This window comes from Dendrobates tinctorius, unplaced genomic scaffold, assembly GCF_039654945.1.
Source record: "Dendrobates tinctorius isolate UK_male_01 unplaced genomic scaffold, ASM3965494v1 ptg000136l, whole genome shotgun sequence".
NCBI lineage: Eukaryota > Metazoa > Chordata > Amphibia > Anura > Dendrobatidae > Dendrobates > Dendrobates tinctorius.
The window spans coordinates 5,724,252-5,750,074 of record NW_027361804.1 but is presented as its reverse complement, the minus strand read 5'-3'; the positions used below and the strand labels follow the sequence as shown (position 1 = coordinate 5,750,074).

The 25,823-nt window shown below is 40.8% G+C and overlaps 1 protein-coding gene across 2 annotated transcripts in view; it reads left to right on the top strand.

Moving 5' to 3' along the window:
* Positions 1 to 8,513: 8,513 nt before the first annotated feature.
* LOC141048516 (sodium- and chloride-dependent betaine transporter-like) overlaps positions 8,514 to 25,823 on the top strand; it is a 35,809-nt gene continuing 18,499 nt past the window's right edge. Inside the window, exons 1-2 of one of the 2 annotated variants that reach the window (XM_073544191.1) lie at positions 8,514 to 8,857; positions 18,058 to 18,252. In XM_073544191.1, coding sequence (XP_073400292.1) covers positions 8,731 to 8,857; positions 18,058 to 18,252 — 322 coding nt within the window. In that variant the 5' untranslated portion in view covers positions 8,514 to 8,730. The remainder of the gene's footprint in view (positions 8,858 to 18,057; positions 18,253 to 25,823) is intronic. The other variant, XM_073544192.1, reaches the window with a different exon arrangement.

Below are 25,823 nucleotides of genomic sequence, written 5' to 3'. Positions count from 1 at the left end.
ACCAGAACCACTGTCAGTACATGAATGCATCACCAGAACCACTGTCAGTACATGAATGCATCACCAGAACCACTGTCAGTACATGAATGCATCACCAGAACCACTGTCAGTACATGAATGCATCACCAGAACCACTGTCAGTACATGAATACATCACCAGAACCACTGTCAGTACATGAATACAGCAGCAAGCTTAAGTGCAATGTCAGGATAGTCCCATATTCAATTGTATCACATGAACCTACAACTCCCAGTATGTAATTAAAAATGGTAAAGAGATACTGGAAGGTGTTATCAGCCAATATCAGACTGTGGACCATAAAGAAACCACAATACTGATGAGATCTAGTCAGTATTACAAATAAGCATTTACATCCAGGTACCTTACAGATTACATCTTCTCGGACTGGAGTTGTTTTTTCCCATCAATAGCTCGTCTCTGCAAACTTTTAATTTTAAAAGTTTAAATTTTAATGTTTTATTTTAACAGTTTAATTTTAACAGTTTAATTTTAATGCTCTTGAATAAAAATATCTGCCCTAAGCTGCGCCCCTAAATAATTGTCTCTCAATATGCTCCCTACACGTTTTTTCTTCTTTCCAAGCTGGGCTCTCTCTTCATATGGTCCCTTCACACTGTGTCTCCCCTACACTGCCCAGTCTTTATAATGTGCCCCATCCTTACATTGTACCCTTCTGCATACTGTCCCCCCATAGTATGCCCCCCAAGCTACCCTCTGTATTGCACCGCCACACTACACAGTCTCTATACTGTGCCCCTCCTCACACTTCCCTATCTGCATACTGTCTCCTCCCTGCAAGCCCTCACACTGTTCCATAATGCTGCCCCCTCTTTATACTGCCACCTCACACTCCCCAGTCTCTATATCGTGTCCCTCACACTTTTCTCCACCATAGTGTCCCCTCACACTCTCACCTCGATGCTGTCTCCTCATACATTTCCGCCATACTGTCTCCTCACACATTCCCTCCCCATACTGTACTCTCACAAGCTTCCTCACACAATAAAACTCTTGTTTTTTGGCTCAATTGAAGCACTTACCTTGCCGCTGCCCACCTACTCAACTGGCCTGATCGCACTGCTGACATCGCCCTGACCTGGGATTGCCAGAGGTCATGGCTTCAATGGTACTCATGCCTGATAACTTATCATTGACCACCCTCAGATTGACAAACAACTTGGAGAATGGTCGATTCCCATTCCAGGGGGAGTGGGGCCTGGAAGCAATATGCCACTACCTGGGAAACACCTCTGCCCACCTCAAAATGTTGTGCCTGTTACCGGGGCCCTGGACAAATTGGGGGCCCACTCGCCATCGGCAGGGGCGTAACTACCGCGGTTGCAGTGGATGCCGTAGCGACCGTCCGGGCACAGAAGCTGAGGGGCCTACCGATGCCAGCAAATACACGCTGCTGGACAATCAGGGGCCAGCAGCTGACGTTAGTGGGCATGTCACTGGTTGCGCATGGCAATGACATCATGCGCTCCCGTCACTTGCATTCTAAAGTCAGCTGCCGGCTTCAGAAGAGGACGACGTGCGGCGGATGTGCGGATGGTAGTATTTATTTTATTTTTTAAATCAGTAAGTACACGGTGGTCATACTACTACATGGATGACTATGGGCAGTGAACTATACTATTTGAATTACTATGGGCTGTGCATTATACTATATGGATGACTATGGGCTGTGCATTATACTGTATGGATGACTATGGGCTGTGCATTATACTGTATGGATAACTATGGGCTGTGCATTATACTACATGGATGACTATGGGCTGTGCATTATACTATATGGAAGACTATGGGCTGTGTATTATACTATATGGATAACTATAGGCTATGCATTATACTACATGGAAAACTATGGGCTATGCATTATATATGGAGATGTATTATACTATATAGATGACTACGGATTGTGCATTATACTACATTGATGGCTATGGGCTGTGCATTATATATGGAGGTGCATTATACTATATGGATGACTATAGGCTGTGCATTATACTACATGGAGGACTATGGGCTGTGTATTATACTATATGGATAACTGTGGGCTATGTATTTTACTACTTGTATGACTATGGGCTGTGTATTATACTACATGGGTAACTATGGGCTATGCATTAAATATGGAGGTGCATTATACTATGTGTAAGAATATGGGCTGTGCATTATACTACATGGATGACTATAGGCTGTGCATTATATACAGAGGTGCATTATACTAAATGGATGACAATGAACTGTGCATTATACAATATGCAGGAAAATGCCTGTGTATTATACTAATATGGAGGACTATGAGGGCTGCATTATACTGTATGGAGGAGAATGGGCTGTGCATTAAAATATATGGATGACTATAATATTTTGTGCATTATACTATATGGAGGACTATGGGCTGTGCATTATACTATATGGAGGACTATAGGCTGTGCATTGTACTTTATGGAGGACTATGAGCTGTGCATTATACTACATGGATGAATATGGGATGTGCATTATACTATATGGAAGACTATGGGCTGTGCATTATACTATATGGAGGACTATAGGATGTGCATTATACTATATGGATAACTATGGGCTGTGTATTATACTATATGGATAACTATAGGCTATGCATTATGCTACATGAATGACTATGGGCTGTGCATTATACTACATGGAAAACTATGGGCTATGCATTATATATGGAGATGCATTATACTATATAGATGACTACGGATTGTGCATTATACTACATTGATGGCTATGGACTGTGCATTATATATGGAGGTGCATTATACTATATGGATGACTATAGGCTGTGCATTATACTACATGGATGACTATGGGCTGTGTATTATACTATATGGATAACTGTGGGCTATGTATTTTACTACTTGTATGACTATGGGCTGTGTATTATACTACATGGGTAACTATGGGCTATGCATTAAATATGGAGGTGCATTATACTATGTGTAAGAATATGGGCTGTGCATTATACTACATGGATGACTATAGGCTGTGCATTATATACAGAGGTGCATTATATTAAATGGATGACAATGAACTGTGCATTATACTATATGCAGGAAAATGGCTGTGTATTATACTAATATGGAGGACTATGAGGGCTGCATTATACTGTATGGAGGAGAATGGGTCCGTGCATTAAAATATATGGATGACTATAATATTTTGTGCATTATACTATATGGAGGACTATGGGCTGTGCATTATACTATATGGAGGACTATAGGCTGTGCATTATACTATATGGAGGACTATAGGCTGTGCATTATACTTTATGGAGGACTATGAGCTGGGCATTATACTATATGGAGGACTATGGGCTGTGCATTATACTATATGGAGGACTATAGGATGTGCATTATACTAAATGGATGACTATGGACTATGCAGTATACTTTATTGAGGACTAGGGGCTGTGCATTATACCATAAGGAGGACTATGAGCTGTGCATTATACTATATGGAGGACTATGGGCTGTGCATTATACTATATGGAGGACTATAGGCTGTGCATTATACTTTATGGAGGACTATGAGCTGTGCATTATACTATATGGAAGACTATGGGCTGTGCATTATACTATATGGAGGACTATAGGATATGCAATATACTACATGGATGACTATGGACTATGCAGTATACTTTATTGAGGACTATGGGCTGTGCATTATACTATAAGGAGGACTATGAGCTGTGCATTATACTATAAGGAGAACTATGGGCTGTGCATTATACTACATGGATGGCTATGGACTATGCAGTATACTTTATTGAGGACTATGGGCTGTGCATTACACTATATGAAGGACTATGGGCTGTGCATTATACTATATGTATAGTATTGTGGAATTTACAATAGATACTCATCTAATGTAAGAGGTAAGTGAAATCTTTGACATTGTGCTACACCTATATTTCTTATCTGTGCATCATGAATCCTGGTATGTGTTAAAGGGGCCACTGAGATTCTTTCACCCAGGGCCCACTGTAGTGAAATATGTATAGGTATGGAGGTATGACTGGCAGTAATTACCATCTGTTCTAGGCTACAGGGGTCACAGCATATGTTATCCTGAGAAGGCAGTCTCCTGTCTCCAATTTCGCCAGGGGGCTTTACTGAGAACCACAAAGTGGAAACATTTCACACCTTCTAGTGTCTTTGATGGAGAGACGCCAATTGCAGCATGACACTATCTATCTATGAGAACGGTTACACAAAGAGTTTCAGAGAAAAATAATGTATTCATTGGTAAAATAGCCATGGTCTAGTCACAAACCAGCAATTAGAATATTAACATGAGAGACTGGTCTAGAAATCTGATCTCTAGAGTAAGTCTATAAATTAGGCCTACACACAAAGAAAATGTTCACATGTGGGAGCAGCCTGCAAAGCTGATGTGAGTCATTCCATATTTCTCCCTCCCTCAGGGACAGAGTACCAGACTGCTAAGTTCGATATTTCTGTAAGTTTTCTCCCTTTTATCTTATCACTGTTTTGCATATTTGTATGTCACTTTTTATTGCAATATTTTTATATCCTTTTATTGTAAGCACTGCACCTTTTCTATTAAAGCTTAAAACTTTATTAAGTTGAACCTTGTATGCTATTAAGACTCCATAGCCTTAGAGCGTGCGCTCCTGGTGATCGGCACATAGTAGTAGTAGTAGTATTTCCGGGACCCATCGCCCGTGTGTTCGGTGAGTGGTGGCAGCGTGTATGAGCGGGGTGTGATTTAGGCTCCCACTGCAGCATAGGACAGAGGTTGAATGCTGGACTGAGTGAGAGGAGATAGATTAACCCTTGCAGGTGCAACCCCAAGTCACGTGCTGAGAAGCGGGTACATGACGATTGGTGGCAGCGGTGGGATATACGAATATACGCTGCTTCTTAACCACTTTACTCCGGCTGTCAGTCTGTGACAGGGAAGCAGCGTGATCCTGCTGGGGCTTCCCTTCAGGCCCCCACTGACCTCCCCCAGCAATGCGAGTGGGGGTCCCAAAGGAGCGCCATGACAGCTGAAGGCTCAGTCGCTGCCATCTTGGCTGAGCTTCGGAGCAGACCATAATATCCCATTACAGCCGGGGGCTGGCTGGGATTATGGGTGTGGTCTTGGTATACTCGGTGTGCCAGCACTAATACGATGGCAGCAGACGACGACCACACCCCGAGCCTTTCACTCCTCTCAGACTTCGTGCTTTTATTCTCTAAACAAACCGTCTCTCCAGGTGCGTCCAATGCTCGTGGGATCAGCATCCATCCGCACTGGGTGAGGGTGTGAGGAGCCTGGCACTGCCATCTGCTTGTGATTGAGAAATAAACCAGGAGACTAATGCCTAAAAGATGTCTTTATCTTTGGCAAAAATTTAAAGGGGAAGTCTATGCCTTGTTTAAGTACACGGCACATGCCAGTCTCAGCTCTTCTCAGTGCAATGGTGGCATGCACCTTCGGTTACAGCGCTGCATTGCTCACCTTTAACTACTTGCAGTAATTACTTTTCACCACTTTGCTGCAAAGTTTTCCTTAGAAGTTGCATTGCGAACAGCGCCCCCTAGTTGTAATTTATCATAAACAATTCTACAGCATAAAATAATACATACTGCAGTAACTGATCAGGACAAACAAGTCCTGCCCAGACCACTATAACAGCTTCTCCGGATGACTGCAGAGTTCTGCTGGGAAGTCTTTGGTCATTTATTTTCCTCAGCAAAGAAAGTTAGACCCCAGATCAGACCCCAGAGTTATTTTAGACACCTAAATAGGCTCGTCAATTAGTTCAGACACCAGACTTTACAACACTTGTTCCTCTGACCTAATTTTTGGATCAGAGCAAAACTTTTCCCTTCCCAGCTCCTCTTGGGGTATCTGCATTACAATTCAAGGACCTGAATATTTCGACAAATTGTGAATATTTTGCAGATTGCTCCCCTCCCCGTTCATGGTCCTACAGAGACATCTAGTGGCAGTAGTGAATATTGCTGTTATACAGCCAATATATTGAATCACATCTGGATAGACCTAAAAGACTTAGAACACCTCCATAGGAAAATCCATATACACAGATACAGAACCAAAACAATGGACATGACCGGCATAAAGCAAACTCTGGACACACAAAATTCCATCTTTGCAAAGAATGATCTGCAGGTTGTTAGCGGATGCAGCATCCCTGGAGCCAGCATTTTAGTAAGGGAGGATGTAAAACCTTCCCACGTCATTACTGCACCTCCACCAGCTTCACAGGAAAGGACCATCCTTCTATAGGCATCAGAGGAGTCAGGGTGGAATGATGAAATGTTTAGCAGGCATAAAGCTTATTTTACATAACTTCCGCTTTACAGAGAGGTACACCCTTCACGAATATAGGTGGCAGTACAAGTCTTGTGAGAAATGTGTAAGGAGATGGACATATTGCCCACATCCCCCTTGAAGAACAAGTGTATTATGTAATGTGAATAGTGACATGCGTTAATGATGTTACTATTGTGTGTTGTAGGGAGAGTTAGAGTTAAAGTTTGGGACTAGCCCAGAGTGGACAAGGCTAAGGATAAGGGACAGAGACAGTTTCCTGCCAGAACGTCAGATAGGGCCCAGTGTACGTCTGGAGTACACCTAAAGTCTATACAGTAACCGTGGTACATCACTTGGGTGTCCCTAACGTGAGAGCACAGTAAGATCCTTGTGGAAAGAAAGAGAGAAGTGACCAAAAGGCAGACGGGTCCAGGGGAAGGACGCCTGGCAGTACGGCCCAGCAACAGATGTAGAAAAAAGCAGCCTGAAAACCAGTGTCCATGAGGGACAGCAGGGACAGGAATGGTGCCCTCTGTGCCTGTAGTGCCCGGAGAGAGGCGCTGGTGTGTGGGGAGGGTGTGCACACCTCAGGCCATGGGAGACGGTGGGGTCACGTACCCTGCCCTCATTCAAGAGGCTGAACCCTAGGACTGGCTGCCATGTTTAAAGTGGCGCTGGCTGTGCCGTCCTCTCAGCACCTCCACGCCGTGGGTCCATGCCGGGTTATAATGGGAATTTTTATGGTCAGGAAGGATATTATCAACATCATTAACAGCAACTTTTCCTGAGATCCAATAAAACGTGTGAATGATTAAAGATTTTATGGTCCAAAAATGAAATTATTATTATTATTATTTATTGTTATAGCGCCATTTATTCCATGGCGCTTTACATGTAAGGAGGGGTATACATAGTAAATTAAAAAGAGATTAAAAAACATAATAATAATGACAGTCAGACCTGCGCGCTTCGCCATACGTGCAAGAGAGAGGAACAGGTATGAGAATGATAAGGCATCTAAGGTAACACATCGGCTGCACATAGTATGTACGGAGACAGTGGAAGAAAACCTGTCTGGGAAGTTTTGAAATCATTTCCTTGAAGATCAGTGGATTGCCTAATGTTATCGTCTGGATCCGGAAGCCTATACGGCTTTTTGGGTCTTATTCACACTGAAGTCATTTTTGACACATGGTAAGGTCTTGGTACTAGAAGTTAGGCCCAGCCTGATTTGGGTCCACCTTGGGATGGATTTTACGCTTCTTTTATTTTATCAAAAATGAAATCAAGTGATCACTTTCTGTGGATTAGTTTCACTGTGAATCCACAAGAGATGGTGAAACCTAAATTATTGGAGTGACTTAGAGGAAAGTACTTCCAGGAGGGCCTAGTTTTCAAAATCCATCAAACTTGTGGGGTGATTGGCTGTTGCAGTGGTGTGGAGCATATAACTAGAAAGGCCTGACCAATAAAAAACATACAGTGAAAGGGAATCTTGCGGACAGAAAAAACTTATCACCTAAAGTGGTCAGTGGAAGATGCGAAGAATTGGACTGAAGCATCAATAAGAGGAAGCTGTCATGAATCGTTCTGACAAAAGGGATCAGAGGAGGATGCGAAGAACTGATGGGAAAAAAAATAAAGGAGGATAAGATGCATCAGTCTAATAAAAGTGATTTAAGGAAGACATGAAGAATCGTTCTGATGAAAAAGAATCAAAGGAGGATGTGAATAATCATTTTGATAAAAGGGATCAGAGGAAGAGGAATATGAAGAATAGTTCTTATAAAAGATAAGAGAAGGAGGTGAGATATAGTCCTGATAAAAAAAGATCAGATGGTAATTTGAAGAATCGTTCTAAAAAATGGATCAGAGGAGGATGTAAGGAATTGTTCTGATGAGAAGAGTAGAGGAGGATGTGACGAATCCTTCTTATGAAAAGATCAGGGGAGTAAGGAATGGTGATGATGGAAGTAGTAGAGGAGAATGTGAAGAATCGTTCTGATAAAAGAATCAGAGGAGGATACATAGAATTGTTCTCATCAGAACAGCAGAAGAGAATAGAAAGCATCGGTTTCATGAAAAGATCAGAAGAGGATGCAATCATTTGCCTGATGAAAGGAGGATGTGAAGAATTGTTTTAATAAAAGTATCAGAGGAGGAAGTGAGCAATGGTTCTGATGAAAGGATTAGAGAATAATATCAATAATAATTTTGAAGAACAGGCAATTCACAGTCGAGATAACTACAGCTGAATACATTGCTGGTGTTCAGCTGATGTGCGCAGAAGCTCAGCTAGTGCCACACTGCCCATGGTGCCCACCATATAGCCATACACAAGGTACCATAGAGCGTGTATATAGGGCAGCCAAGACAACGCATACAGTTCCATGGGTCTCCTCCTTCTTGCTGCCACCGTCGCCTGTGCCCGAGGGAGGAGGATGGATTGCCACCAAACAAGTTTTCAGAAGAGTTTGGATGCAGTGGAGATGGCAGCTCCATGTGGGCAGATGAAGGGTAAGAAGCTTTTATAATATATATTTCCCATAAAGGCTACATAGCGCCACTTCTCGCTGAAATCACAGTGGTATATAGCAGCATACAGAAAGCACAGACGAGCACCATGCAGCATCGCCATAATGGCACCAAATGGAAAGCATAACACTGCCATATGGTGCCGACAGTAAACTACCAGACAAAACATAAAAGCACAGTGCAGTGTCTACATTGTATGGCCCTTATACATCACATCATAGATCCTTGTAGAGGATACAAAGTAGGACAATACAGAGAGCACATAACAGTACAATATAGGGCCTATATAATACTGCCATACAGAGAGCACATGACAGTACAATATAGGGCCTATATAATACTGCCATACAGAGAGCACAGGACAGTACAATATAGGGCCTATATAATACTGCCATACAGAGAGCACATAACAGTACAATATAGGGCCTATATAATAGTGCCATACAGAAAGCACATAACAGTACAATATAGGGCCTATATAATAGTGCCATACAGAAAGCACATAACAGTACAATATAGTGCCTATATAATACTGCCATACAGAGAGCACATAACAGTACAATATAGTGCCTATATAATACTGCCATACAGAAAGCACATAACAGTACAATATAGTGCCTATATAATAGTGCCATACAGAGAGCACAGGACAGTACAATATAGGGCCTATATAATACTGCCATACAGAGAGCACATAACAGTACAATATAGGGCCTATATAATACTGCCATACAGAAAGCACATAACAGTACAATATAGTGCCTATATAATAGTGCCATACAGAGAGCACAGGACAGTACAATATAGGGCCTATATAATACTGCCATACAGAGAGCACATAACAGTACAATATAGTGCCTATATAATAGTGCCATACAGAGAGCACAGGACAGTACAATATAGGGCCTATATAATAGTGCCATACAGAGAGCACATAACAGTACAATATAGGGCCTATATAATACTGCCATACAGAGAGCACATAACAGTACAATATAGTGCCTATATAATAGTGCCATACAGAGAGCACAGGACAGTACAATATAGGGCCTATATAATAGTGCCATACAGAGAGCACATAACAGTACAATATAGGGCCTATATAATACTGCCATACAGAGAGCACATGACAGTACAATATAGTGCCTATATAATACTGCCATACAGAGAGCACATGACAGTACAATATAGGGCCTATATAATAGTGCCATACAGAGAGCGCATAACAGTACAATATAGGGCCTATATAATACTGCCATACAGAGAGCACATAACAGTACAATATAGTGCCTATATAATAGTGCCATACAGAGAGCACATAACAGTACAATATAGGGCCTATATAATACTGCCATACAGAGAGCACATGACAGTACAATATAGTGCCTATATAATACTGCCATACAGAGAGCACATAACAGTACAATATAGGGCCTATATAATACTGCCATACAGAAAGCACATAACAGTACAATATAGGGCCTATATAATACTGCCATACAGAGAGCACATAACAGTACAATATAGGGCCTATATAATAATGCCATACAGAGAGCACATAACAGTACAATATAGTGCCTATATAATAGTGCCATACAGAGAGCACATAACAGTACAATATAGGGCCTATATAATACTGCCATACAGAGAGCACATAACAGTACAATATAGGGACTATATAATACTGCCATACAGAGAGCACATAACAGTACAATATAGTGCCTATATAATAGTGCCATACAGAGAGCACAGGACAGTACAATATAGGGCCTATATAATACTGCCATACAGAGAGCACATAACAGTACAATATAGTGCCTATATAATAGTGCCATACAGAAAGCACATAACAGTACAATATAGGGCCTATATAATAGTGCCATACAGAAAGCACATAACAGTACAATATAGTGCCTATATAATACTGCCATACAGAGAGCACATAACAGTACAATATAGTGCCTATATAATACTGCCATACAGAAAGCACATAACAGTACAATATAGTGCCTATATAATAGTGCCATACAGAGAGCACAGGACAGTACAATATAGGGCCTATATAATACTGCCATACAGAGAGCACATAACAGTACAATATAGGGCCTATATAATACTGCCATACAGAAAGCACATAACAGTACAATATAGTGCCTATATAATAGTGCCATACAGAGAGCACAGGACAGTACAATATAGGGCCTATATAATACTGCCATACAGAGAGCACATAACAGTACAATATAGTGCCTATATAATAGTGCCATACAGAGAGCACAGGACAGTACAATATAGGGCCTATATAATAGTGCCATACAGAGAGCACATAACAGTACAATATAGGGCCTATATAATACTGCCATACAGAGAGCACATAACAGTACAATATAGTGCCTATATAATAGTGCCATACAGAGAGCACAGGACAGTACAATATAGGGCCTATATAATAGTGCCATACAGAGAGCACATAACAGTACAATATAGGGCCTATATAATACTGCCATACAGAGAGCACATGACAGTACAATATAGTGCCTATATAATACTGCCATACAGAGAGCACATGACAGTACAATATAGGGCCTATATAATAGTGCCATACAGAGAGCGCATAACAGTACAATATAGGGCCTATATAATACTGCCATACAGAGAGCACATAACAGTACAATATAGTGCCTATATAATAGTGCCATACAGAGAGCACATAACAGTACAATATAGGGCCTATATAATACTGCCATACAGAGAGCACATGACAGTACAATATAGTGCCTATATAATACTGCCATACAGAGAGCACATAACAGTACAATATAGGGCCTATATAATACTGCCATACAGAAAGCACATAACAGTACAATATAGGGCCTATATAATACTGCCATACAGAGAGCACATAACAGTACAATATAGGGCCTATATAATAATGCCATACAGAGAGCACATAACAGTACAATATAGTGCCTATATAATAGTGCCATACAGAGAGCACATAACAGTACAATATAGGGCCTATATAATACTGCCATACAGAGAGCACATAGCAGTACAATATAGGGCCTATATAATAGTGCCATACAGAGAGCACATAACAGTACAATATAGTGCCTATATAATAGTGCCATACAGAGAGCACAGGACAGTACAATATAGGGCCTATATAATACTGCCATACAGAGAGCACATAGCAGTACAATATAGGGCCTATATAATAGTGCCATACAGAGAGCACATAACAGTACAATATAGTGCCTATATAATAGTGCCATACAGAGAGCACATAACAGTACAATATAGTGCCTATATAATAGTGCCATACAGAGAGCACATAACAGTACAATATGGGGCCTATATAATAATGCCATACAGAGAGCACATAACAGTACAATATAGGGCCTATATAATAGTGCCATACAGAGAGCACATAACAGTACAATATAGGGCCTATATAATAATGCCATACAGAGAGCACATAACAGTACAATATAGGGACAATATAATACTGCCATACAGAGAGCACATAACAGTGCAATATAGGGCCTATATAATACTGCCATACAGAGAGCACATAACAGTACAATATAGGGCCTATATAATAATGCCATACAGAGAGCACATAACAGTACAATATAGGGCCTATATAATACTGCCATACAGAGAGCACATAACAGTACAATATAGGGCCTATATAATAATGCCATACAGAGAGCACATAACAGTACAATATAGGGACTATATAATACTGCCATACAGAGAGCACATAACAGTGCAATATAGGGCCTATATAATAATGCCATACAGAGAGCACATAGCAGTACAATATAGTGCCTATATAATAGTGCCATACAGAGAGCACATAACAGTACAATATAGTGCCTATATAATAGTGCCATACAGAGAGCACATAACAGTACAATATAGGGCCTATATAATAGTGCCATACAGAGAGCACAGGACAGTACAATATAGTGCCTATATAATACTGCCATACAGAGAGCACATAACAGTACAATATAGGGCCTATATAATACTGCCATACAGAGAGCACATAACAGTACAATATAGGGCCTATATAATACTGCCATACAGAGAGCACATAACAGTACAATATAGGGCCTATATAATAGTGCCATACAGAGAGCACATAACAGTACAATATAGTGCCTATATAATAGTGCCATACAGAGAGCACATAACAGTACAATATAGGGCCTATATAATAATGCCATACAGAGAGGACATAACAGTACAATATAGTGCCTATATAATACTGCCATACAGAGAGCACATAACAGTACAATATAGGGCCTATATAATAGTGCCATACAGAGAGCACATAACAGTACAATATAGTGCGTATATAATACTGCCATACAGAGAGCACATAACAGTACAATATAGTGCCTATATAATAGTGCCATACAGAGAGCACAGGACAGTACAATATAGGGCCTATATAATACTGCCATACAGAGAGCACATAACAGTACAATATAGGGCCTATATAATAGTGCCATACAGAGAGCACAGGACAGTACAATATAGGGCCTATATAATACTGCCATACAGAGAGCACATAACAGTACAATATAGGGCCTAAATAATACTGCCAAACAGAGAGCACATAACAGTACAATATAGGGCCTATATAATAATGCCATACAGAGAGCACATAACAGTACAATATAGGGCCTATATAATACTGCCATACAGAGAGCACATAACAGTACAATATAGGGCCTATATAATAGTGCCATACAGAGAGCACATAACAGTACAATATAGTGCCATACAGAGAGCACATAACAGTACAATATAGGGCCTATATAATACTGCCATACAGAGAGCACATAACAGTACAATATAGGGCCTATATAATACTGCCATACAGAGAGCACATAACAGTACAATATAGTGCCTATATAATAGTGCCATACAGAGAGCACATAACAGTACAATATAGGGACTATATAATACTGCCATACAGAGAACACATAACAGTACAATATAGGGCCTATATAATAGTGCCAAACAGAGAGCACATAACAGTACAATATAGGGCCTATATAATAGTGCCATACAGAGAGCACATAACAGTACAATATAGGGCCTATATAATAGTGCCATACAGAGAGCACATAACAGTACAATATAGGGCCTATATAATAGTGCCATACAGAGAGCACATAACAGTACAATATAGTGCCTATATAATAGTGCCATACAGAGAGCACATAACAGTACAATATAGTGCCTATATAATAGTGCCATACAGAGAGCACATAACAGTACAATATAGTGCCTATATAATAGTGCCATACAGAGAGCACATAACAGTACAATATAGGGCCTATATAATAGTGCCATACAGAGAGCACATAACAGTACAATATAGGGCCTATATAATAGTGCCATACAGAGAGCACATAACAGTACAATATAGTGCCTATATAATAGTGCCATACAGAGAGCACAGGACAGTACAATATAGGGCCTATATAATACTGCCATACAGAGAGCACATAACAGTACAATATAGGGCCTATATAATACTGCCATACAGAGAGCACATAACAGTACAATATAGGGCCTATATAATACTGCCATACAGAGAGCACATAACAGTACAATATAGGGCCTATATAATAGTGCCATACAGAGAGCACATAACAGTACAATATAGGGCCTATATAATAGTGCCATACAGAGAGCACATAACAGTACAATATAGTGCCTATATAATAGTGCCATACAGAGAGCACATAACAGTACAATATAGGGCCTATATAATAGTGCCATACAGAGAGCACATAACAGTACAATATAGTGCCTATATAATAGTGCCATACAGAGAGCACAGGACAGTACAATATAGGGCCTATATAATACTGCCATACAGAGAGCACATAACAGTACAATATAGGGCCTATATAATACTGCCATACAGAGAGCACATAACAGTACAATATAGGGCCTATATAATACTGCCATACAGAGAGCACATAACAGTACAATATAGGGCCTATATAATAGTGCCATACAGAGAGCACATAACAGTACAATATAGTGCCTATATAATAGTGCCATACAGAGAGCACATAACAGTACAATATAGGGACTATATAATACTGCCATACAGAGAACACATAACAGCACAATATAGGGCCTATATAATAGTGCCATACAGAGAGCACATAACAGTACAATATAGTGCCTATATAATACTGCCATACAGAGAGCACATAACAGTACAATATAGGGACTATATAATACTGCCATACAGAGAACACATAACAGCACAATATAGGGCCTATATAATAGTGCCAAACAGAGAGCACATAACAGTACAATATAGGGACTATATAATACTGCCATACAGAGAACACATAACAGCACAATATAGGGCCTATATAATAGTGCCATACAGAGAGCACATAACAGTACAATATAGTGCCTATATAATAGTGCCATACAGAGAGCACATAACAGTACAATATAGGGACTATATAATACTGCCATACAGAGAACACATAACAGCACAATATAGGGCCTATATAATAGTGCCATACAGAGAGCACATAACAGTACAATATAGGGCCTATATAATACTGCCATACAGAGAGCACATAACAGTACAATATAGTGCCTATATAATAGTGCCATACAGAGAGCACATAACAGTACAATATAGGGCCTATATAATAGTGCCATACAGAGAGCACATAACAGTACAATATAGGGCCTATATAATAGTGCCATACAGAGAGCACATAACAGTACAATATAGTGCCTATATAATAGTGCCATACAGAGAGCACATAACAGTACAATATAGGGCCTATATAATAGTGCCATACAGAGAGCACATAACAGTACAATATAGGGCCTATATAATAGTGCCATACAGAGAGCACATAACAGTACAATATAGGGCCTATATAATAGTGCCATACAGAGAGCACATAACAGTACAATATATTGCCTATATAATAGTGCCATACAGAGAGCACATAACAGTACAATATAGGGCCTATATAATAGTGCCATACAGAGAGCACATAACAGTACAATATAGGGCCTATATAATAGTGCCATACAGAGAGCACATAACAGTACAATATAGGGCCTATATAATAGTGCCATACAGAGAGCACATAACAGTACAATATAGGGCCTATATAATAGTGCCATACAGAGAGCACATAACAGTACAATATAGGGCCTATATAATAGTGCCATACAGAGAGCACATAACAGTACAATATAGGGCCTATATAATAGTGCCATACAGAGAGCACATAACAGTACAATATAGGGCCTATATAATAATGCCATACAGAGAGCACATAACAGTACAATATAGGGACTATATAATAGTGCCATACAGAGAGCACATAACAGTACAATATAGGGACTATATAATAGTGCCATACAGAGAGCACATAACAGTACAATATAGGGCCTATATAATAGTGCCATACAGAGAGCACATAACAGTACAATATAGGGACTATATAATAGTGCCATACAGAGAGCACATAACAGTACAATATAGGGCCTATATAATAGTGCCATACAGAGAGCACATAACAGTACAATATAGGGCCTATATAATAGTGCCATACAGAGAGCACATAACAGTACAATATAGGGCCTATATAATAGTGCCATACAGAGAGCACATAACAGTACAATATAGGGCCTATATAATAATGCCATACAGAGAGCACATAACAGTACAATATAGGGCCTATATAATACTGCCATACAGAGAGCACATAACAGTACAATATAGGGCCTATATAATGCTGCCATACAGAGAGCACATAACAGTACAATATAGGGCCTATATAATAGTGCCATACAGAGAGCACATAACAGTACAATATAGGGCCTATATAATAGTGCCATACAGAGAGCACATAACAGTACAATATAGGGCCTATATAATAATGCCATACAGAGAGCACATAACAGTACAATATAGTGCCTATATAATAGTGCCATACAGAGAGCACATAACAGTACAATATAGGGCCTATATAATGCTGCCATACAGAGAGCACATAACAGTACAATATAGTGCCTATATAATAGTGCCATACAGAGAGCAGACAGCAGTACTATAGAGCGCCTTCATAACACAATACATAGTGCACATATTATTAGTATATAGTGCAATACAGAAATCCCTTTGCAGTGCTGACGTGGAGGCGTCATGCTTTTGTCCGCAAAACACTGTGGAATTAATGGCGCTACAGAAGTTAGTAAAATAAATACTGACAGCACATGAAAGCACCAGCCTGCATAATAGCTCCATAAATAAATTACATAACAATACCGTACACTGCCCACACAATGACACCAGACTAAAGCAAGCAGCAATACTATACACTGGCTAAATAATAGTACCACGGTATGCATATGTTCTACTGGTATATGGAGGCAGCATAATGGTGCCATGCAGGGCCCCTGAGGACTCCAAGGCTTGGAGAAACCGCACACATCCTAGAAGCCTGTGCTGCACCATACGGTGCACAATAATAATAGGGCCATACGGTGCATCCAGAAAACATCCCACTGGCTGCCTCGGATGGAGATAGCGATCATTTCTTCTCACACACTGACCCAATTAATGAGGTGATTACAAAGAGCTGTCGCTCCATTGCTGAGTGATGTGAGCGCCCCCTATATAAGATGGCAGAATATTTTAGGAGGATTTCCCCTTTAAGGCCTGTTTCATATTTCAGTTTTTTGACATCAGTCAAAATCCGCCAGAGTGTGAAAGAACGGATCTGTTTGAGCTGGTAGTTCATGAAATTTAAAGCGACATGCGTCGCGAGAGAGAGAGAGAGAGATTTTTCCTCCGATTCTAGAACGACATTTAGGGTTAAAATGCATCGCTGACAAATTCTCCCGGACAGGCGCAGTCAGAAAAAGCGGTCCGCCAATGTAAAAGAACGTTTCCGTCTGCTCCGCCCGGGAACCGCTAAAATTTTGGCGGATCCGTCAAAAAACGGATGCAAAGGATGACCATCAGTCAAAATCCGCCGCTAATGTAAGTCTATAGGGAAAAAACCGGATCCGCCAAAAAAAGGGACGAAACAGGCAGAATTCACAGCCTTCATGTCTGTAATAACTCAAATGTGAGGCCTCGTTTGTGTCGTCGTCACTAGGCTCTTCGGAGGGTGATCCGGCCACCAGTGATCAGCAGACGCTGCCTCCTCCGACCCAAGAAGCCCCACAGTCTGAGCTAAAGGAGCGCGGGCAATGGGGGAGCCGAGTGGAGTTTATACTGTCTGTCGTGGGAGGAATTGTGGGTCTGGGAAATATCTGGAGATTCCCTTATTTATGCTACAAAAATGGCGGAGGTGAGAATGATTCAGTGCGTGGTGAAAGAGGCACAAAAAATATACCAAAAGAAATCACTCCATCCACTTCCAGAGCTGTACTCATAATAATAACTCCCTCCATCCACATCCAGAACTGTACTCATAATAATAAATCCCTCCATCCACTTCCAGAGCTGTACTCATAATAATAACTCCCTCCATCCACATCCAGAGCTGAACTCATAATAATAAATCCCTCCATCCACATCCAGAGCTGTACTCATAATAATAACTCCCTCCATCCACATCCAGAGCTGTACTCATAATAATAACTCCCTCCATCCACATCCAGAGCTGAACTCATAATAATAAATCCCTCCATCCACATCCAGAGCTGTACTCATAATAATAACTCCCTCCATCCACATCCAGAGCTGTACTCATAATAATAACTCCCTCCATCCACATCCAGAGCTGTACTCATAATAATAAATTCCTCCATCCACATCCAGAGCTGTACTCATAATAATAAATTCCTCCATCCACATCCAGAGCTGTATTCATAATAACTCCCTCCATCCACATCCAGAGCTGTATTCATAATAATAACTCCCTCCATCCACATCCAGAGCTGTACTGATAATAACTCCCTCCATCCACATCCAGAGCTGTATTCATAATCTCTCCCTCCATCCACATCCAGAGCTGTACTCATAATAATAAATTCCTCCATCCACATCCAGAGCTGTACTCAAAATAATAACTCCCTCCATCCACATCCAGAGCTGTACTCATAATAATAACTCCCTCCATCCACATCCAGAGCTGTATTCATAATAATAACTCCCTCCATCCACATCCAGAGCTGTACTCATAATAATAACTCCCTCCATCCACATCCAGAGCTGAACTCATAATAATAAATCCCTCCATCCACATCCAGAGCTGTACTCATAATAATAACTCCCTCCATCCACATCCAGAGCTGAACTCATAATAATAAACACCTCATCCACATCCAGAGCTGTACTCATAATAATAACTCCCTCCATCCACATCCAGAGCTGTACTCAAAATAAAAACTCCCTCCATCCACATCCAGAGCTGTACTCATAATAACTCCCTCCATCCACATCCAGAGCTGTATTCATAATCTCTCCCTACATCCACATCCAGAGCTGTACTCATAATAATAAATTCCTCCATCCACATCCAGAGCTGTATTCATAATAACTCCCTCCATCCACATCCAGAGCTGTATTCATAATAATAACTCCCTCCATCCACATCCAGAGCTGTACTCATAATAATAACTTCCTCCATCCACATTCAGAGCTGTACTCATAATAATAACTCCCTCCATCCACATCCAGAGCTGTACTCAAAATAAAAACTCCCTCCATCCACATCCAGAGCTGTATTCATAATCTCTCCCTCCATCCACATCCAGAGCTGTACTCATAATAATAAATTCCACCATCCACATCCAGAGCTGTATTCATAATAATAACTCCCTCCATCCACATCCAGAGCTGTATTCATAATAATAACTCCCTCCATCCACATCCAGAGCTGTACTGATAATAATAATTTCCTCCATCCACATTCAGAGCTGTACTCATAATAATAACTCCCTTCATCCACATCCAGAGCTGTATTCATAATAATAACTCCCTCCATCCACATCCAGAGCTGTACTCATAATAATAACTCCCTCCATCCACATCCAGAGCTGTACTCATAATAATAACTCCCTCCATCCACATCCAGAGCTGGATTCATAATAATAACTCCCTCCATCCACATCCAGAGCTGTATTCATAATAATAAATTCCTCCATCCACATCCAGAGCTGTATTCATAATAATAACTACCTCCATCCACATCCAGAGCTGTATTCATAATAATAAATCCCTCCATCCACATCCAGAGCTGTATTCATAATAATAACACCCTCCATCCACATCCAGAGCTGTACTCATAATAAGGCTGTGTGCACACGCTGCGGATTTTGCTGCGGTTCCGCAGCGGTTTTGGCCGCTGCGGACCCGCAGCAGTTTCTGCTGCGGTGTACAGTACAATGATTCCCTATGGGAATCAAAAACCGCAGTGCAGACGGTGCGGAATTTTCCGCGCGGATTATCTGCGGTTTTCAATCCGCAGAAAGAATTGACATGTCAATTCTTTCTGCGGATTCTCCTGCGGTTTGCCATCTCCTCCATTGAGGAGATGAAAAACCGCAGGGCAAAACCGCAGAGCAATCCGCAGGTAAAACCGCAGGTCTTTTGACCTGCGGTTTCACCTGCGGATTGTACAAAATCCGCACGGATGAATCCGCACCTTTTCCGCAGCGTGTGCACACAGCCTTATAACTCCCTCCATCCACATCCAGAGCTGTACTCATAATAATAACTCCCTCCATCCACATCCAGAGCTGGATTCATAATAATAACTCCCTCCATCCACATCCAGAGCTGTATTCATAATAATAAATTCCTCCATCCACATCCAGTGCTGTATTCATAATAATAACTACCTCCATCCACATCCAGAGCTGTATTCATAATAATAAATCCCTCCATCCACATCCAGAGCTGTATTCATAATAATAACACCCTCCATCCACATCCAGAGCTGTACTCATAGTAATAAATTCCTCCATCCACATCCAGAGCTGTACTCATAATAATAACTCCCTCCATCCACATCGAGAGCTGTACTCATAATAATAACTCCCTCCATCCACATCCAGAGCTGTACTCATAATAATAACTCCCTCCATCCACATCTAGAGCTGTACTCATAATAATAACTCCCTCCATCCACATCCAGAGCTGTACTCATAATAATAAATTCCTCCATCCACATCCAGAGCTGTACTCATAATAATAAACCCCTCATCCACATCCAGAGCTGTACTCATAATAATAACTCCCTCCATCCACATCCAGAGCTGTACTCATAACTCCCTCCATCCACATCCAGAGCTGTAATCATAATAATAACTCCCTCCATCCACATCCAGAGCTGAACTCATAATAATAAATCCCTCCATCCACATCCAGAGCTGTACTCATAATAACTCCCTCCATCCACATCCAGAGCTGTACTCATAATAATAAATTCCTCCATCCACATCCAGAGCTGTACTCATAATAATAAATTCCTCCATCCACATCCAGAGCTGTATTCATAATAACTCCCTCCATCCACATCCAGAGCTGTATTCATAATAATAACTCCCTCCATCCACATCCAGAGCTGAACTCATAATAATAAATCCCTCCATCCACATCCAGAGCTGTACTCATAATAATAAATCCCTCCATCCACATCCAGAGCTGAACTCATAATAATAAATCCCTCCATCCACATCCAGAGCTGTACTCATAATAATAACTCCCTCCATCCACATCCAGAGCTGTACTCATAATAATAAATTCCTCCATCCACATCCAGAGCTGTACTCATAATAATAAATTCCTCCATCCACATCCAGAGCTGTATTCATAATAACTCCCTCCATCCACATCCAGAGCTGTATTCATAATAATAACTCCCTCCATCCACATCCAGAGCTGAACTCATAATAATAAATCCCTCCATCCACATCCAGAGCTGTACTCATAATAATAACTCCCTCCATCCACATCCAGAGCTGTACTCATAATAATAAATTCCTCCATCCACATCCAGAGCTGTACTCAAAATAATAACTCCCTCCATCCACATCCAGAGCTGTACTCATAATAATAACTCCCTCCATCCACATCCAGAGCTGTATTCATAATAATAACTCCCTCCATCCACATCCAGAGCTGAACTCATAATAATAAATCCCTCCATCAACATCCAGAGCTGTACTCATAATAATAACTCCCTCCATCCACATCCAGAGCTGTACTCATAATAATAACTCCCTCCATCCACATCCAGAGCTGTATTCATAATAATAACTCCCTCCATCCACATCCAGGGCTGAACTCATAATAATAAATCCCTCCATCCACATCCAGAGCTGAACTCATAATAATAAATCTCTCCATCCACATCCAGAGCTGTATTCATAATAATAACTCCCTCCATCCACATCCAGAGCTGTACTCATAATAATAACTCCCTCCATCCACATCCAGAGCTGAACTCATAATAATAAATCCCTCCATCCACATCCAGAGCTGTACTCATAATAATAACTCCCTCCATCCACATCCAGAGCTGTACTCATAATAATAAATTCCTCCATCCACATCCAGAGCTGTACTCATAATAATAAATTCCTCCATCCACATCCAGAGCTGTATTCATAATAACTCCCTCCATCCACATCCAGAGCTGTATTCATAATAATAACTCCCTCCATCCACATCCAGAGCTGAACTCATAATAATAAATCCCTCCATCCACATCCAGAGCTGTACTCATAATAATAAATCCCTCCATCCACATCCAGAGCTGAACTCATAATAATAAATCCCTCCATCCACATCCAGAGCTGTACTCATAATAATAACTCCCTCCATCCACATCCAGAGCTGTACTCATAATAATAAATTCCTCCATCCACATCCAGAGCTGTATTCATAATAATAAATTCCTCCATCCACATCCAGAGCTGTATTCATAATAACTCCCTCCATCCACATCCAGAGCTGTATTCATAATAATAACTCCCTCCATCCACATCCAGAGCTGAACTCATAATAATAAATCCCTCCATCCACATCCAGAGCTGTACTCATAATAATAACTCCCTCCATCCACATCCAGAGCTGTACTCATAATAATAAATTCCTCCATCCACATCCAGAGCTGTACTCAAAATAATAACTCCCTCCATCCACATCCAGAGCTGTACTCATAATAATAACTCCATCCACATCCAGAGCTGTATTCATAATAATAACTCCATCCACATCCAGAGCTGAACTCATAATAATAAATCCCTCCATCAACATCCAGAGCTGTACTCATAATAATAACTCCCTCCATCCACATCCAGAGCTGTACTCATAATAATAACTCCCTCCATCCACATCCAGAGCTGTATTCATAATAATAACTCCCTCCATCCACATCCAGGGCTGAACTCATAATAATAAATCCCTCCATCCACATCCAGAGCTGTACTCATAATAATAACTCCCTCCATCCACATCCAGAGCTGAACTCATAATAATAAATCTCTCCATCCACATCCAGAGCTGTATTCATAATAATAACTCCCTCCATCCACATCCAGAGCTGTACTCATAATAATAATAACTCCCTCCATCCACATCCAGAGCTGTACTCATAATAATAAATCCCTCCATCCACATCCAGAGCTGTATTCATAATAATAACTCCCTCCATCCACATCCAGAGCTGTACTCATAATAACTCCCTCCATCCACATCCAGAGCTGTACTCATAATAATAAATCCCTCCATCCACATCCAGAGCTGTATTCATAATAATAACTCCCTCCATCCACATCCAGAGCTGTACTCATAATAATAACTCCCTCCATCCACATCCAGAGCTGAACTCATAATAATAACTCCCTCCATCCACATCCAGAGCTGAACTCATAATAATAAATCCCTCCATCCACATCCAGAGCTGTACTCATAATAATAACTCCCTCCATCCACATCCAGAGCTGAACTCATAATAATAAACACCTCATCCACATCCAGAGCTGTACTCATAATAATAACTCCCTCCATCCACATCCAGAGCTGTACTCAAAATAAAAACTCCCTCCATCCACATCCAGAGCTGTACTCATAATAACTCCCTCCATCCACATCCAGAGCTGTATTCATAATCTCTCCCTCCATCCACATCCAGAGCTGTACTCATAATAATAAATTCCTCCATCCACATCCAGAGCTGTATTCATAATAATAACTCCCTCCATCCACATCCAGAGCTGTATTCATAATAATAACTCCCTCCATCCACATCCAGAGCTGTACTCATAATAATAACTTCCTCCATCCACATTCAGAGCTGTACTCATAATAATAACTCCCTCCATCCACATCCAGAGCTGTACTCAAAATAAAAACTCCCTCCATCCACATCCAGAGCTGTATTCATAATCTCTCCCTCCATCCACATCTAGAGCTGTACTCATAATAATAAATTCCACCATCCACATCCAGAGCTGTACTCATAATAACTCCCTCCATCCACATCCAGAGCTGTATTCATAATCTCTCCCTCCATCCACATCCAGAGCTGTACTGATAATAATAACTTCCTCCATCCACATTCAGAGCTGTACTCATAATAACTCCCTTCATCCACATCCAGAGCTGTATTCATAATAATAACTCCCTCCATCCACATCCAGAGCTGTACTCATAATAATAACTCCCTCCATCCACATCCAGAGCTGTACTCATAATAATAACTCCCTCCATCCACATCCAGAGCTGGATTCATAATAATAACTCCCTCCATCCACATCCAGACCTGTATTCATAATAATAAATTCCTCCATCCACATCCAGAGCTGTATTCATAATAATAACACCCTCCATCCACATCCAGAGCTGTATTCATAATAATAAATCCCTCCATCCACATCCAGAGCTGTATTCATAATAATAACACCCTCCATCCACATCCAGAGCTGTACTCATAATAATAACTCCCTCCATCCACATCCAGAGCTGTACTCATAATAATAACTCCCTCCATCCACATCCAGAGCGGGATTCATAATAATAACTCCCTCCATCCACATCCAGAGCTGTACTGATAATAATAACTTCCTCCATCCACATTCAGAGCTGTACTCATAATAACTCCCTTCATCCACATCCAGAGCTGTATTCATAATAATAACTCCCTCCATCCACATCCAGAGCTGTACTCATAATAATAACTCCCTCCATCCACATCCAGAGCTGTACTCATAATAATAACTCCCTCCATCCACATCCAGAGCTGGATTCATAATAATAACTCCCTCCATCCACATCCAGAGCTGTATTCATAATAATAAATTCCTCCATCCACATCCAGAGCTGTATTCATAATAATAACTACCTCCATCCACATCCAGAGCTGTATTCATAATAATAAATCCCTCCATCCACATCCAGAGCTGTATTCATAATAATAACACCCTCCATCCACATCCAGAGCTGTACTCATAAATTCCTCCATCCACATCCAGAGCTGTACTCATAATAATAACTCCCTCCATCCACATCGAGAGCTGTACTCATAATAATAACTCCCTCCATCCACATCCAGAGCTGTACTCATAATAATAACTCCCTCCATCCACATCCAGAGCTGTACTCATAATAATAAATTCCTCCATCCACATCCAGAGCTGTACTCATAATAATAAACCCCTCATCCACATCCAGAGCTGTACTCATAATAATAACTCCCTCCATCCACATCCAGAGCTGTACTCATAATAACTCCCTCCATCCACATCCAGAGCTGTAATCATAATAATAACTCCCTCCATCCACATCCAGAGCTGTATTCATAATCTCTCCCTCCATCCACATCCAGAGCTGTACTCATAATAATAAATTCCTCCATCCACATCCAGAGCTGTATTCATAATAATAACTCCCTCCATCCACATCCAGAGC